This window comes from Xiphophorus couchianus, chromosome 5, assembly GCF_001444195.1.
Source record: "Xiphophorus couchianus chromosome 5, X_couchianus-1.0, whole genome shotgun sequence".
NCBI classification, from domain to species: domain Eukaryota; kingdom Metazoa; phylum Chordata; class Actinopteri; order Cyprinodontiformes; family Poeciliidae; genus Xiphophorus; species Xiphophorus couchianus.
Genome location: NC_040232.1, coordinates 22,432,535 through 22,450,367, shown reverse-complemented (window position 1 = coordinate 22,450,367; position 17,833 = coordinate 22,432,535). Strand labels below are relative to the sequence as shown.

At 39.1% G+C, this 17,833-nt stretch overlaps 1 protein-coding gene across 1 annotated transcript in view; it reads left to right on the top strand.

Annotated features, from left to right (window-relative positions):
• Nucleotides 1–17,833, top strand: part of LOC114144220 (low-density lipoprotein receptor class A domain-containing protein 4) — a 237,894-nt gene that overhangs the window by 68,786 nt on the left and 151,275 nt on the right. Inside the window, exon 3 of the mRNA XM_028016799.1 lies at nucleotides 15,174–15,777. Coding sequence (XP_027872600.1) covers nucleotides 15,738–15,777 — 40 coding nt within the window. The 5' untranslated portion in view covers nucleotides 15,174–15,737. The remainder of the gene's footprint in view (nucleotides 1–15,173; nucleotides 15,778–17,833) is intronic.

Below are 17,833 nucleotides of genomic sequence, written 5' to 3'. Positions count from 1 at the left end.
TGCTTTTTGGAAAACTGGAACAGCGCCGGCTCTAGCAGGAGGTTCACCTTCGAATCAGGTCGCCGTTTTAGGAACATACAACATTCAGAAAGTTTTCACAAACAAGTTATCCAAGTAAACTGCTTGAAAAAAAAAAACAGCAAGAAAGCTAAGAGACAGAAGTATCAGGCGGGAGACATCTGTGCAATTAATTAGGCTGCATGATAAGATTAGACAGCACACAAAGACACGCACATGCCCACGCCTACACACACACACGTTTGTCTCGCTGTCTTTGCAGAGACTTTCCATTGACTTCCATTCATTTCTACTGCAGAACCCTAACCAAAGCTCAATTCACACCGTGGATCTTAACTTTACCCCAAACCCAAAAACAGTATTTCTCCTTTGGGAGCAGTGAGTCCCCACAATGTAATATGTGCCAGGAAAATGGTCCCCACAATATATAAAATACAGAATACACACCCACACAAAACAAACTTCTAGTGGCTTTGACGAACCAGTGATGTCTCATGCTCTTTAACATCACTGATGACTGTTCCATGTCCCTTTAATCCCAACTCATTTGCTCTACAGATCAGATTGCTAAATCTAAATGTCAGAAGAACAATACTTGATTACACCTATCGGCAATCTTGACTTTACAGCAACACGAGTAAAAAAAATGGCTGAAGAAAGAACTGAGACACCTGCGAGTGATGAGCTTCCCAGCATTTTACATGAAAACACTTTTGAGGACGGGATGCGCAGGAGGCTGGAGAAGGAAAATCTTGAACTGTGTGTAAGAATTTCTTTGTTTCAGTCATGGAACAAAAAGCTGTAGAAATCTAGATCACAAATGGCTACCAAGAGCCTGAACAATGCAGGATGGGACCTCCTTAGCAAAAAACCCCAAAAACAAACAGAAAAAACACTAATCAAAAATAACAAAAACACTTTCGTCTTTAAATGTGAGAATTGATATGCGTTATTAATTACTAACCATCTTTAGAGATAAAAGGGGAAACAGCCTGTGGATTTTCTTTATATGACACAACTTTTGGAGCTGAGATTTGTTAAGCTGTTGCTTTGTGGGTTGTAGTTGGTTCTGTGAACGTCTTTGTTGAAAATGGGCCATTTTCCTGTGGGCAGGGAATGATGACGACTCATAGCTGAATGCAAATGCATGTTCGCTGAGAAACCTTCAGTTCAATGGGAAAACCCATGACTCAGCATTTCTGTAAGACAACACAATGTTTCTTTCTTTCTTTAACTCCTTCACCTGCAATTCTGGATTTACATTTTGCAATTTGTGTGGTACTTAAAGTCACTAAAATGTCTGTTAACCTTAAAAATTGTTGTCTTTTGAGCCCAGTGGGACATATTGCTTCTGCTTAAGCCTTTTTCTTTTTAACTGGGTTCAGTGTAGCTCAATTCCATGTCCTTAATTTGAGAAATAAAGGAAAAATTAAGTAGAAGGCAAACATGAGGCAGTTGAATAGTGACGACGTTGAACCACAGAACTAGGAATCAAAACGTAACTAGAAGTTTGGCCAAGAAGTAATGAACGGTGAATCAAACATGGCTACTTTGAAAAAACCAAACATAAATGGTGGTTTAATCCAGTGAGGTGGACAAACCACGAACCATTCAAATCTGAACCACAACCAACTTTTATTTGATTTTAGGACCTGACACTTTTTTTTCCTCCTGTCAATAAAAGTAGCTGCATGACTTAGTATCCTCTCATTTGTTTTTTTTTTTTTGTAAAAATCAAATCCAGTAATCTTTTCTTTTAGCAGTCATTCATGAAGTATACAAGAAAGACAGGAAAGGGAAAAGTAAAAACACAAGGGGGAAGGAAAGGCAACATGGATAAAAAAAATCATAAAAGTAAACATTTTTTCTCACTCTTCTTTTTGCATATATGGAAAATTACCAATACTAATCAATTTCATACTTTCCAGACTGAGTATTATTCCAGTTTTTTTTTTCTTCTTTATTAAATCCAAACCTCCGTCTTTTATCGATGAACCAGTTTAAAAAGTTTTCCTCTCTGGATGTGAACCTCACCTGACATCATGTGCAGACTCCTGGACTGGATGTTGTCCTCTGCTGGGTCGTAGTCGAACACGCAGCCGGGGTTGGTGCGCCACACCCGCAGATTTACACAAACACACACACACACACACACCCACACACACATTAGGCTAATACAGCTTTTAATGCATGATGAGTAATCAGGACTTATGCAATTGTGCGCCGCCACACAGACAGATTGTCTGACTGTCAGATGTGTAATCGTGTCTACAAGACGACCAGAGTGAACCGGAATGAGGACAGTGATGTTTAACAGCATTCACCCTCGTTAATTATCATCTATTACCGTCTTCCACCATCCAAACCTACTTGACGGACCACAGACAGTCATCTCTAAAAGTTTCCCACAGACAAATCCTGTGTTTGCGCTTCCACGTTATTTTTATTTTTATTTTGGTGATTAATATTTTGTGAAGGGTAATTTTAATACCAGGGACTTAATTTATAGTTTTGGTTGTGTGTGGTTTTTATTTCCTTTTTACTTGTTGTTTTTGATTGTCATATTTTATTTTTGGATATTTAAATGCAATGTAAATAATAAGCCCTGCGACAGACTGGCGACCTGTCCAGGGTGACCCCGCCTCTTGCCTGAAACGTTTGCTGGAGATATTCACCAGCACCCCTCCTGACCCCACTAGGGACAAGAGTATAGAAAATGGATGGATGGAGGGATGTAAATAATGAATGTTTATTAGTCTTTGAGAGGGTGGGCTTTTATTATTGTGTCATTATCAATGTATTACTTGAAATGGGCTCAAAACAAAAATATTATAATTGAACTGGGTTCCTCATGGTGGCAGCCTGCTGTAGGAGCTCTCTTTGTTCTGATTTGTTCTTTTTGTTCATACTTTTTATTTTGTTTAGACATTATTCTTTGTAACATTCATTCTCTCTGGACCAGGTGATGTGCTGATGGATAGAATTTTTGATTTTACTTTTTTTTTTTTTACTTTCAGATAGTTGCTAAAATGTGTTACCGTGACAACAAGACATTGTTTTTACTAGGGATGCACCAATACGCTTTTTTCACTTCCGATACCGATACAGATATCTGAGGTTTAGCATCGGCCAATACCGACCAATACAGAAAATCAGCTCTGAACTGACCTAAATTTATATATACTTTTTTTTAAACACATAATTCAGTACCTTTTTTTTAAAGGTACTGAATTATCAATTTGACAACTTTGCTATTGGTTTAAGTAAACTTTGCAAGCTTGGCCAGACATGTAAAAAAATAACACAACCTTAATTTGTACAGTCAGTGTAACTGGGAGTATAATAACCAATGTAAAACTTGAGATTCATTGGAAGACTGACTGCTACCGGAGATCTTTCCTGGCCACAGCGTCATCATCCACCAATACTCTATGAACATACTTGGATGATGAGTTATGAAAAAATGTCATTGTTCTTTTGAATAATAATAGTATTTTTTTTTAAGTGAACTTAATTGAATTAATTTGAACTGAACCGATTGCTGAAGCAAATCGCTCTAAGAGAATGTTTGGATTCCATCCTGTATTCATGGCTATGGCCGCTGCTTATTGGTCAAAATCTCCTCATTCGTTTTTAGCTGCAACTGAACCTGTCACCTTGAAATTCCTGACTGTCCAGAAATGTAATATACAGTAATCGACTGTAGTTTTCATGCATGCGAAGACATCGTTATCAGAAGTAACTCTTCTACACTTTTTTTCCTCATTTTAAAAATGATGACTATTGGCTGACCCAAAAAAAAAAAATATATATATATATATACTACAGCTAATCTTCTAATGGACAGCAGGACTTTCTTTGTGTGCAGCTTGATTATTAGAGCCTTCAATCATTTGTAGCTTAATGAATGTTGCGTATCGACTGGCAACAGGTCTCAGAGGAGATAACTGTCACTGCCCTCTGTGCTGGTGAACCCGTCCCTCTCAGGGGGCGCATCCTGTAAACATGAACCACCAGAGTCAGCTGAAATGTCTCCTCCACTAGATCTCTATAGACGGTGACAGACACTCCTTCAGTTTCATCAGTCAACCATCAGTTTAATAAGATAAAATCAATTGGTGTGGAAGATTCAATAATGCCATTAAGATTCTTGAATCTTGAGTGTCTTCGCCAACAGACGAACCCATAGCAGTCTGCTTCTAGGTAATGTTGTGATTTAAACTTGACGGATCAAAAGCGTGTGAGCGCACGAACAGGAAATCAGCCAACACAGAATAACCAGAGTTTACTTTTTTTATTCTTTTTTAGCGCTAGAAAAGAGAGACGCTTACCCTCACAGGCTAATATGTTGTGGAGTGAATATAACCGAAATTATACAGATCTGATCAAAAACGGAAGAATCGTTGGTTATATATAAAAACACGCCCAGTGGTTGCCTGATGTCGTACGTCAGCTAAAGTTTCTATTTCTACAAAGGCCTTTGTGTGAAAGTGAAACATGCCAGGTGTGTAAAAGCTTGTGAGTGTGTGTCCTTGATAAGAGTCTCAACAGTAACTAATTGAAACCTAAAAAAAACAATGATTTCAGTCAGATGTGCATCTTTTGTAGAAGTTAGAGTTCTAATTAGATTGATAGATTCATTTCAGCTGGACTGAAGTCTACTTATCTGGTCATCTTTAATATGTACAGCATTTTTATAACAACTAAAGGTAACATGTACTCTGTTTCTATAATCAGTTCTCTGATTTTACTTTTTATAGGTTTATGTTTGAGTAAAAGGAACATTGTTCTTTTATTCTATGAACTACGGACAACATGTCTCTGAAATTTCAAGCAAATTTTATTTATTTATTTGCAGAAAAAAAGAAATGGTTAAGTTAACAAAAAAGATGCAGTGCTTTCAGACCTCAAATAATGCAAAGAAAACAAGTTAATATTCACTTAGAGACAACAATGCTAATGTTTTAACTCAGAAATCAATATTTGGTGGAATAACCATGAGGTTTTCATTGGGGTCCAGTGCAGTGGGCTTTTAATTTTTTCCAAAGCTGTAAATGGAATTGAAAGATGTGACAGAGATGTCAAAGTTCCCACGACCTTTTTTAAACACACTGCTGCTGCGTAGCACAGCTTTTCAGGGTGACTTTTGTTCAGTCTCGTCCCTGTTGGTGTCTCCACCATCAAACTAATCAAATGTTCGTTAAAGTCTTAAAGCAACAGAGGAACTCTGTGTAGAAAAGCCAATACAGAGACAATGACCTTTAGCTGATAGATTTAGGGGAAGGTCAGTGTATCCAAAGCACCCAAAAGATTCAGCAGTTTAACTGTTTTATTATCACTCTCATTGTCCTTAGTCAGCTTCTTGTCTCATTGCCGTTTTATGGCAGCTCAGCGACTGAATGGGGAGATTAAGGTGTCATAACAGGCCGTTTCAAGTGGAGTGTCACCCCTAATGTCTGCCCACAGCTGAAGCAAACGAGCCATTAGCCCTGACCTATTTACCCTGCTTTCTGTTGAGACTTCGTCCCAAATGTCATTGGTGTGTGACAGTCACTCCAAAAAAACCCCCAAAGACAAACGGGACATTAATATCTGCCAAAAATCCGTTGCAGGAAGAGAGACAAGAAACAAACAGGAACCAAACCTTCATTCAGGGACACATTTGTGACAGATTATTAGAGCCAGACTAAGAGTTTTTTTTTAAATTATGAGGATAAAGTTATAATATTATGACAAAATCATATTCGCAGAATAGAGACATGATATTACCAGAAGCAAAATCATAGAATTACTAGAAAAAAGTGGTTTCAATGAGAGCAAAGCTTCAATAGATATAAAGATCTGACGAGAGCAGCTCGTCCAGTTTGTGGGTCTTTATTTAAAATAGCACAATTGTTTTAAAGTTCTGATAATAATTTGATGCTGATGTGTTAAAAATGAGTAAGTATGTGCTTCTTAGTAAAACCAGTAACTTCACCAAATGCTCAACATTCCTCATTTTAATATTTTATTTTATAAAAATACTACTTCAAGCTATTAATACCACGACTTTACTCTGGTAATATTATGACTTTATCCTCGTATCATTATGACTCTTTTTTGTATTATTACGACTTTATTCTCATAAGATCTTCACTTTTTTATACAAATCTGTTCCTGTCTTATGACTATTCTCGTATTATTCCGACTATATTCTCATAATATCTTGACTTGTTTCTGTCAGAATTTATCTTTGTATTATTCCAACTTTGTTCTCGTAATATTTTGATTTTATTCTCATATGATTATGACTTTTTTGGTATTATTACAACTTTATTCTCAGAGTAGCTTGACTTCTTGAACAAATTTATTCTCATATCAATGCGAATTGATTCTCGTAACATTTTGACTTCCTGTCGTACGACTTCTTTCTCGTATTATTCTGATTTAATCCTCGTATGACATTTTCTCTCAGTGTTCTGCCTTTTTCTCGCAATTTCATAACTTCGTTCATGTAATTAAAAATTTCACATTAAAGTGAAGCTCTCAGCAGAATCTGCTTTCGTTCTTGTCTAGGGTTGCATAAAGTCCAAGTGAGCTTATTTTGGCAGAACCTTTAAGCAAACCATGCCACCTTTTTCTGCGGCACCAGCTTCTCACGCACTTAGAGTTTCTCGTGGGATGTGAATCGCTCACCTCTCTCCTCCACAGTGAGAGGAAACAGGGAAAAGTCGTCCCTGTTCCCTGACAGGCTGACTATGTCTCTGCTGTTTGTGTGCATTGCTGTGCTTCACTTCCCAACTTCTGTCTGCATCTAAATATGCACACATGTTTTCGTGTTGACATGCTCCTTTGAATGGCTCGTATTTTTGTTCCCATTGATGTCTTTATAGCAGAAGATGGTGATGTCTTTGTTCTTTTCAGAGAAGCTTTAAAAGCACCGGTGCTTCACCAGATGTAAGTTGTTTTGTCGAACAGAACTAATGGTCCTTTTTATGCTGCTCAAAGCTTCTTCAAAGGAGTGACAACAGTTTCTCTGTTTGCAACCTCTTTTTTTCTTAATTCTGAAAGATTGAATTTTTTTCATTTTCCTGAAAAAAAAAATCTTTGAAGCTTCTAAGTTGGGATGTTTTGTTTTTTTATTGCTCTTCTTATGTTCCTTTAACACTATAGAAACGGGTTAATTCAAAGTACAATTTGATGATGGATGCAAAAAAAAAAAGAGAAAAGCTTTATTTGTTCTCAAACATCTACATCCATCTCAATTAAAGCTCTTGAACTGAGAATTGATTTTTATCCTGTTTGCTACATGTTCATTCTAAGAAACTAAAGCTCCTTCTTCTGCATGTGAACGCGTGTTCGTGTATGAGAAAATAAAATCATTTAAAAACAGACATTTATTTGTCTGATATCCAAAAAGCAAGAATAACCCTGGACGTCCGTCATCTAGTGAGGCAGCTGAGCCTTCCCATGTCTGACACCAACTTCCTGCTTGTCATTTGCCTCTCAGTGGGTTGTGTGTCAGTCTGTCCATCTTCTCAATGCTGGAGTTGATGCTTGGCCAGATTAAACCTGTCAGACTCTTCTGGCAGTAAGAGACACTTTAAGGCAGATCAGTGTTAAGTCTTCCTTTCTTGTCTTGCTTTACTTTTATGTTTGTACCTCATTTCTCTTCTTTGTGTTTAGTCATGAACTGATATTGGTAAGGCGAGTCTAATCCACAGTGCCTTGAATAAAATATTAATAGATTTATCAAGTTAGAACCACAAACTTTACTGTGTTTTATTTTGGCTTCATTCTACAGGTCAGGGGTCAGCGACCTTTACAATCATGAGATGAATTCTTGTCTTTGGTTCAGCAAAACAAAATCAGTTCAGAGCCACAAAACCTTCACAGAACAAAGTAGCTTAATTTAACAAAATCTACATTAAGATATGTTTTTAAGCTACCAAAAAAAAAAATACAATTTTTGTTTTCAGGTTTTAAAATTTATTTTCTTTTGATTTATTTCATTCACTCAATCGTAAATATGAATAGTTCATGTACTAACCAAAAAAAAAAAAGAAAACAAAGTGACTTTAAAGGAGCAGAAAGAAGTTTAGATTTATATCTGCCTCCTAAAATACAGATGAATCAGGTAACACTTTATTTGAAGGGGTGTGCCAAAGGTTGACATGACACTGTCATAAACATGACATAACTCCTGTAAAGAACATGAAAGAGACTTCACCAATGGTTATGACTGTTGTCATGAAGTGTCATTCAGTAAATAATGACACTTTTAATGCAAAGTTGTACTAAAACTTGGATTAAAAATGTCATTATTTACCGAATAATGCAAAGTTGGAAATTTTTATAGCCTTACCAAAAATCATCATCAACGGTGCATGTATTATTTTTTAAATGGAAAATTATGACAAATAAGCACATGCTTTGCAAGCAAAAAAGGAATATTTCTTACAGTTGGTGTTATTTTTTCTGGAAGGTTTTTGCATGTTATATTGTTCAACACCTTTACGTCATAAAACTCTAATTCTTCAGCATTTTTGACCTCAGTGGTTAAGAGCCACAGTGGACGGACTAAAGAGCCACATGTGGGTCCGGAGCCGCCGGTTGCAGACCCCTGCTATAGAAGGAATGAAATAATATATGCATGGTTTTCAATTCTTTAATTACAAATAAACGTATCAACAGTGCGGAGTCCATCATCTGAATTCAGCATCCTTTAATCCCCCCAAATGAAATGTAGAGCAATCATAAACGGAGTCTGCCTGTGTGTTGAAGCACTGCTGGGTTATAAAATACATCCCAGTTCACAGAGCTCTGTTCAATCCATTATCCAAAAATGGAATGAGTTGCAAACCTACCAAGGCGTAGCCATTCACTTTAACTCACAGGCCGGACATGGAAGGCTTTAATCAGAGGAGGAGCCAAGAAGTCCTTGATAGAAGCTGCACAGACCGAATGGGAAGAATCTATAAGTCATTCTCTAGGTCAGATTTGTGCTGTGCGTAAATCTGGCCTGTGACAAGAAGGACGGTACGGTGGAGAGAAAGCTTTAAGAATTCCCATTCGCGGTTCACCACCAGCCATGTAGGTGGCACTGCACGCCTGTGGACGACAGCGCTGTGATCACACGAGACAAAAAAAAGACGCCTTTAGACAATATTCAAAGTTATCCGTTGCTGAAAACTAACTCTGCATATTACACTCAACACACCATTCCCTCTGTGAAACACAGCCATGGCAGCATCATGATGTGGGGATGTTTTTCTTCAGCAGGAGCAGACATGGCGTCCAGAGTTAATGGGGAGCTTGTTTTTTGGCCCACGAGTTAAAAACTTTCGTCACCACGGTTTTACAAAGTAGTGATTTAGTGAGGCAAAATATGCATGCCGCACTTTTCAGATTTTTATTTCTAAAAAAACTTAAAAGTGAAACAATTGTATGTACTATTGTGTGTTTTCTTCTCACAAAAAAAATCTTATAAAAATGATTTCAGGTTTGTGACAAAGTTCAAAGGTTATGCATGCTACCACACTGTAATACTGTTATATCAGCAGGAATTGACACTTCTGGACATTAGTGAGTTCAAATCTCCTTTCTCCTCCTCTGTTGCAGCAAAGCTGTAAGCCTCTTTGCCGACCTAATTTGCTTTCTTTGTTATGAAATCAAATTCTCAGCATGCCTGGATGTTTCAGTGCAGCAGATGTGAGCAGCTCCAGGTTGAATGCTGCGTTCCTCCGTCTGTTTCTGTCCGTCTGACTGCCGTCTCGTTGATTAGTCCGTATCCTCGCATGACCCCGGCGGTTTGCAAAGCGCCACGCAACGTCACCGAATGTTCCAGAGCCTCACAAGTGTCATCCAGTATGAATAACACTCTGGTGAAAGCTTTCCTCTTTACCCACTTTAAGCAGGTGAAAGGTCACACTTAGCATAAAGCTGGTTGAAGCTGGTAAACATTGAGTCTTCAGTGTAAGAACACTTGATTAGAGGGTTTCTGCTGTGTTTGCTGTTGGTTTTGTTTTGTCAGAGCAGCCTCTCGAGGCCGCTCTTGAATTGTTGGAGTTCATGCAATAACACCAAACAGGAACACAAACATAGTGCCGTCTATTCCGGGGGATTTTTTTTAAAGCCTTGCTGCACCTGTCTTTAAGAACGGACCCTCAGAGGTTTATTTGGGGGGGGGGGGAACAACCTTTTTGAGTGTGTGTTCAGAGAAAGGGACCAGCACAGTCACAAAGGCATTCAGAGCCACAGCAGAAATGATTTCATTGGCTATTTCCCCCCCGAGTTTGCTTTTCTATGACTTGTAAAATAAAGAAAGAAAGTAGAAAGAGATGCCTTAGTTCATCTGGCAAAGGTTTTCATAAAACTGGAGCTCTAATGGAAGGCGGATGTCTTCTCTTTGTCACAAAACTGTGACCTGGAAATCCTAACTGGATCTCCATGTTCTGGAGACCAGATAAGAGGGAGAGTTACTTTCAAAACAAGAACCTTTAAGGTGATCAATTTTAAATGAGACGAATTCAAAATCCGAATGATGATGGTGTGTTTGTATGTTTAGAATGGCGAGAAGTCCAGCCGTTGTACAGCTGTTGATGACTGATTCCGGGGTAAAGCGTACAGCCGTCATCAAGGTGACAGTAGACATAGACAAGCTTCAAACTGCCTTACAGAAGAACAATGTTTCACCTTCTGTGACACTATAAACACAAACTTTAGTGAATTTCACTGGGATCTTATGTGATTGAACTACGTACACAAAGCAGTGCATAATTGTGAAGTGGATGACATGGTGGACTTCTGGTATTCTCAGGAGTTAATGACCACAACAGCTGAAATCCACAAATACTTCAGATCCCCTCTAAAAACTTTGTAACTGCCTATTTTAATAGGCTAAATATCCCTTAATATGCATTAATATGTGCAATATAAACATCCATGGGCTTCTTTATCTCCGCTCTTTGACATACAATCAGCACCAAGGGAAGTAAATCCTGGATTGCTTTGCAAACGCCAGACAATAATGTGTTAAGTAGCGTTCATTGTGCCTATAGGAACTTTAGCTTCCCAGGCTGAGTATTTTAGAAATGCTCTATATGTTCTGAGTGAATCATTTGGAGATGCGTTCCACAGAAAAATCCTCGGATAGGTAAATCCGCTAATAATGAACTGCAACCTGGGATTAGTAGGAATTATCAACATGTATAATTAATGATCAGTCAAGTAAAAGTGTGAGTGTACCTTATATTCTTGGGTGCGCCGGCTGAGAGACAGCATGCTAAAACAGGAACACAAGGGATCCTATTTTGATCCCTGTGGTTTCCTACAGGTTAGGTGACCCATCAAGTTGTTGAGCTTTTCATGAGTGACAGACCATTTGCAACTTCTCCAGAATCCACACCAGTATGAAAATAGCAGTAATTTTCAAATTCTAGCATAACTTAGTTTAAGTTATGCTAGAATTTAGGATAGGAAACGCTGTCCTCACTGTAGATTGAGTAAGATACTAATGGATATTGAAACTAATGGCCCCTCTTACTTTCTGATAACCATTAATGATTGTCTAACCATTTAGGACCACTCAAAGACAAAAGTGATGCACCCTGTTCTGATGCAGCAGAACAATGTGAATTCCACACCATTGGTCTCAGTACACATGCACTGTTCTAAAAGGAGCAAATAAATAGCAACCTATATACTTAAAGATTTCATTCTGATGATAACACAGCAGGTGTTGTTCTTCGTTTTCTTTATTCACCCCTATGCTTTTTTTTTCAGACTCATCTATGTTTTTCTTTAGGTTGAAATCCCCGTAGATCTCCTTATAACACTCTCACAGATTTGCTCTGTAGTTTAACTCAATAGTTTCTCCTGTACACTATAACACAAAGTACATCCTGCAGCAAACGTTGGAATTTATGTTGGTTCTGTTTCAACAAACCAGGAGCTTTTTATCTGGAATACCTCAGTAGTGTCAGATTTTGACATTTTGCAGTTGGACACAGTCTGAGATGAGACTGGAGACCAAGTGTTGTCCTCAAATGACCAGAAAGCAAATATGCACTTGGAACCCTGCTTTCTCAGCCAGCCTCGACAACAAGTTGTCCTCAGATGACACGGCACACGGACAGACAGCCAACAGTTTAGGAAGTAGTTGTAGTAATAGTTTTTCTCTCCACATTTTGGCTGGGTCACATTGGCATTTCTTCCATAAAGGTAGGAAAAACTCTTGTCCATCTGATAAGCTGTTTAATGACTTTACACTGTTTTGCTTCTATATATGGTATTGATCTATAAACAAGTACTTAAAAATTTGTCCTAATTTAGTGTTTTTGGACTCATGAATTGACAATGTGGTGTTTTAATATCTCCAGAACAGTACAAATTTTGACTACAAAATTTGAATTTGCACAATTTGTGTGTGTTTTTTAACACCCTCAGCTTGTAGTTGGTTTTGATTCCTTTCACGTGAATGTAGGAGAATCACATTTGGAGCGTAAAAGAAAGAGCTAATATTTTTTTCTACTGATTCAGGCTTGATCCATGGCCCATTTTTGTTTGAGGGCCAGGAGATTACATCACATGAATTGAGTTAATAATAATTATAACAATTTGAGACAGAAAGATCGACTTTTATTTCATAAAATAAATGTGAACATTGTACAGTTTTCAGTGTAAATTTAGGCTTCCTGAGCTTATAGTTTTACAGTGCCTTGCAAAAGTATTTATAAGCCTTTGAATGTTTGCCACTCTACAACCACAACCTGTACGTTTGTTGGTATATTTCGAGGCTATTATAGTTATTAAGTAAAACTAACAAAATCACGAAAACTGAAACCGAGAAATCATTTTTGTTAGCTGAAATGAGTTAATGGGGAAAACTGGAACTAACTTTCTGACGAATCAACAGCTACGGACTTCCAAACTTGCCGTTGCCCTAACGTTAGCTCAGGAACTGTTCCTTGAACGCATCATGTGATGTGTTTCAGTTACTATGCAGTTGCATCCGCCCAACATTCCACCAAGTGGAATTCAAAGTGTTGCATGCTATTGTGCAAATAATGCTGCAATTACAATCTAGAGCAGTGGAGATGTGTTCTGTGGAGTGATGAATCGTGTTTCTCTGTCAGGCAGTCAAATGGACGTTTGCCAGGAGAACGTCTCTTGACTGCCTGCACAGTACAGGACATTTTGGACTATTCCACTTTCTCAATGTCGTGGGAACCGGTACACAAAGTAATATCCACAAACACAAGAGTGAACAACTCTGATACAGAGGAGCTTGGCCGGTTTGACCTCAACCTGATAGAAGACCTTTAAGATTACTTTGCGGTGGACATTCAGCCAGGTCTCGGTATCTTACCTCACAAATGTACATGTGGCGGAATGATAATATGAAATGTTGTGGAAAGCACCATGTTAAACCTTGTGGATTAAGAATGGGATGGCACTCAAGTTCAGATACATTTAGCAAAATAGTGAAGGTGAGTTCAGTCAGATTGGAAAGGGGTGTGTGAACAGCAATTTTCAGGTAAGCCACAGGTTCTCAATTAGATCTACATCTGGGTCATTCAGAATTCTTTAACACTAACTATTTCCTTGTAGATCTAAAAATCTAATTATCATTGTTCCACTGGAAGGAAAACCTCCAACTTCTGTCAGCTGTCTGAAACTGGTGGTCTTCCATTATTTCCGTTCACCCATCAACTCTCACCAGTTTGCCCAAAGAATGAAAGTGGTCTGATATATTCAGAGCATTTCAACATGTTTGCTGTGTCCTTACATGACCTGTGGCAAATTGGACTTTTTTTTTATGGCTTTCCTTCAGCAGTGGCTTGATTGGTGCTGCTTTTCCATGAAGGCCAGATTGGTCCACTCAGTAATAAATCCTCTGATTGGCTAAAAACAAGATGAATTTAAACATTTTAGAGTAAAACATAGAAAAAGTCAAATTTATCTACTGTGATTTGTTCTTGTTGTTTGACATTGCAACATGTTGGATGCTGACTTGGTTTAAGCCAAAAGAAGACTGTGACGAGTCACAACGTGTGTGTGGTACATCACAAACTGAATTTTCTCCCACAGCACTTCGGTTCTCACTTCTTCTATTCCAAGCTATTGTGCATCTGCTTACTGTAATGAGGCTCGATAAGAACCAGCAAACAAAGCCGAGATAAGACTGAGATCCATTGAGCCTTTCCAAAACTCAGACAGGGCGTATGTTTGTTTATCTGTCTGTCTGCTTTTTTTATTCCTCCCCTCTTTGACTTGTTCCATGTCATTCCTTGCCTTGAACTTGTTTTTAAGCCTGTTTTTTCTTATCTGGTGTTTGATTTCTTTATGCTTTTATGCGTCTGCCTCGTCTGTTCTTTGAAATATTTTTTGTATGTTTCTTTTCTTTTCCTTTCCTTTCCTAGTTGCTTCATTTTATGTGGGTTGTCTCTCTCTTTCATGTTTTCACACAGGCTTTCCTCCCTCTGTGATTCCTTCCCCCGTCACACCCCATCCCCGTGTGTGATGCATCTCCCTCATACCCTCGTTTTTATGTCTCAATAACACGAAAAAGTAGTTTTCTCCTACTTCACACACAAGCTTCACCTCCTCCCCCTCTTTTCCTGTCCTCTTCCCCCCCTCTCTCTTTCTTTTGGAATTTATTTCTTTCCCAGTCACACAAAAACCGCACTTGGTACTTTTGAAATGGAAATAAAGTTTTGTTGTTTCCTCAGCTGTAGCCTCCTCCATCCCTGTTTATTAGGCAGACTTCAAAGTGGCACGCTGACATGTGGCGCTATCTCTCCACCACTCTGTGAAACAGGGTCACAGGCGGCGCTTGGCTCACAAAAAAAAAGAAAAGAAAGAAAAACTTTCCCCTTTCATGTGAGAGCCTGGTGTGTGAGAGGAACCAAAGGGGGTCCATGCCAGCCCGCCGCCCGCAACCCCAGCTCAGACGCCAGTCGTCCACCGCTGAGCGCATCTGCATGTGTGTGTTTGTGTTTGTGCGTGGGAGTTAGTGGAGGTGTGTGCTCTCTCAGCTTGGTACTGCAGGCTAGCGGTTAGCCCTGCCCACGTTCTGCTGTGGTCCACCTAACCCACCTGTTGTTTCTGGTATCTCATGAATTTCTTCACCGAGTTCCCTCCCTCTGTCTGTGTTTTTCCTCTCCTTTCCCCAGCTGTGGAGCCAACCTGAGAGTGGCGGAGGAGTTGCTGATGCATTTCGGATGGGACGTATGTGAGAGGAGGAAAATAAAACCAGGAAGCAAAAGATCAAAACGAATCAGAGGGGACGGCAATAAGAGCCGCTTATGAAAGACAACTCTGAGCAGCGCCCAGGCCGCATCCTTCATCCTCTCACCGTGCCACAAAATCCCCATCAATTTCTGTCACAATCCGTCCTCTTTTCCTGTGAGCCATCCCTTTATTCTCCCCTCCTTCAGAACATAGCTGAACCCCCTTCTACAGACCAGTGATCCTTGCAGCAGCAAAAAAAATAAAAAAAAGAACAAGGGGTGACGAGACAAGCTGTCACTAAGCACAGGAGGGACCCTGACAGCTGCCTCTCACTTGAGCACATGGGCTGTTAATGAACAGAGATGGCGGTGAGACTGGCCGGTGCCACCCTGTCCTCTCGACCACCCTCCCCCCCTCCGACGGCCTCTGCCCGGACAGGTTAAGGTCGGTCCATCGGCATCCATCGCAGCATCCGCAGCAGCTGGCTGAGCGTGGGAAGGAGCAGTATGCAGGAAACTGACCTACCAGCTACAAATGCCTTCAAAGGTAAAAGCCGACATTGAGCACCACTGTGTGTCCCTTACTGTGTGTGTTTGTTGTGTATCAAGCTGTGTCTCCTTGTAAGAAAATCTCACATTCGAACTGCACCAGGGTTCACTTCAACCAAACTGAGACCTTGGGTTTGGTCTGCATCACAGTTTGATTATGCATTCACAACTCCCCCAACGAACCGCACTTTCTAGACAAACCAACTAGTTTGATTAAAGCCCACCAAACAAGGCTGGCATGAATGCACCGTTATAAACCAGTATTGATCAGTGGACAGAAGCGATATACTCCTTACTAGTGTGATGTTTGTACGCTTAGAAAGAAATACACTGGATTGGAGTTGCTGTCGCTTTACTAGTCAAATCATACGAAATGCTTCTCTTACAGCAATACATGGTTACAATCCGTCTCTGGATGTTATCTGTTCTCTACCACACTTGCATCTTTTCTCTGGTGCGTTCACTGACAGTCTGTAACATAACTGTATAAACACCGCTGTATGCATTACAACTACTGTAGTATCAGACCAAATTGCCCCTTTGCCTCCAGAATTGCCCTGATTCTTCATATTACAGATCCCACAAGGTGCCACTAACATTCCTCAGAGATACTTGTGAGCTGCACAGCTACAATGCCGTTTCACAGCAAACTGTGGCAAGACTCATCCAACCGAGTCACATTTTTCAAATTATTATTGCCATCTTATGGTAAGCATCTGTGAATTATTGCCTTGGTTTCTCTCTCTTTGCTGTGTGGAGTGGCACCTGATGTGATCTTTTGCTTCAATGTTCCACAAGGACCCTTTATATATGATGCATCTAATACTTTGGTTGTAGCTAGTGTTTATTTGAACTACTGCTGAACCTCCTCTGACGTCAATAGATCATTTTTATCCACACAATTGTTCCTCACTGAGTAACTTCTGTTTCGTCATCTATCCCCTGTAAAGCTTACGTGGTTTGTGTGAAAATCCCAGCGTTTTCTGAAATATTCAGACCTAATAGTCTGTCTCCAACAAACCTTAAATCTCCTTTCTTCTCCATTCTGGTTTTTTGAACTCCAGCAGGCTGCCTTCACCGGATGCCTAAAAGCATTTATTGGCTGATTTGCAGTTTGAGTAATTAAGCCTTTAAACAGGCTTACCTGTTTAAACCCTCTAAAGTGTGAAACAGGTGTACAATGTTCTCCTTTTCACTCTAATGTGCAGAAATAAATATCATTTTTTATGTCGAAACATCCACATCTAACCTATTTTTGGTTAAAAAGACAGAAAAAAAAACAGGTAATTTTTATTTTGTTAGGGGTAAAAAAATCTTTTGGTTGAATACATGTGTTTAAATATTATTCTTTAACATTGTACAAGAAGAGCGTTAAAAATTAAGATACAGTTTCCAGCAAGCACCTGGCTGATTAAAGAACAGAAACATATATATGTTTTATAATTGTGACAGAGTGATTATAATTTGTAATAGTTCAGATTAGAGTTATCCAAAGGATGGAAGCAAAAGTCCAAATTCCATATGAACACAGCTTCTTCTGGATCATATCATATACAAATTAAGTTCAACCCACCCAGATTTTCTAGAGAGATCTTACTTTCAGTGAGATATAATTTGGACTACATACTTAGTTATAAATATGTCTCCTGATCTCTTGCAGGAGACAACATACCTGTGTTTGCTTGTACTATGTAAGCCAGCTTTAAACCCCCTGAAGTACTGTCTGTAGCTATTTCAGGCCATTGTTTTGTCTTGGCCCTGATGTATGTGATGAAAAATAATTTTTTTAGCCAGTGTTTCTTGTCCAAATTCAACCAAAAGTTGTTCAAGGCTGGCCTTGTCAGGCAATCTTTAGCCAATTTGGAGTGCTCCAAACTCTGCCTTAGCAAAGCCTAACAACTTTTCTTTCAATTTCTAAATCAATTCATGTTTTCATATGGAAGCCTGTTGTATAAATGAAATGGTTTTTGTACCTTTGTACTGTCAAAACACGTCGAGGACATCACCAGAGGGGATGAGTGGCATTATCGGTCAGAAGCAGTATAAAAGCATTT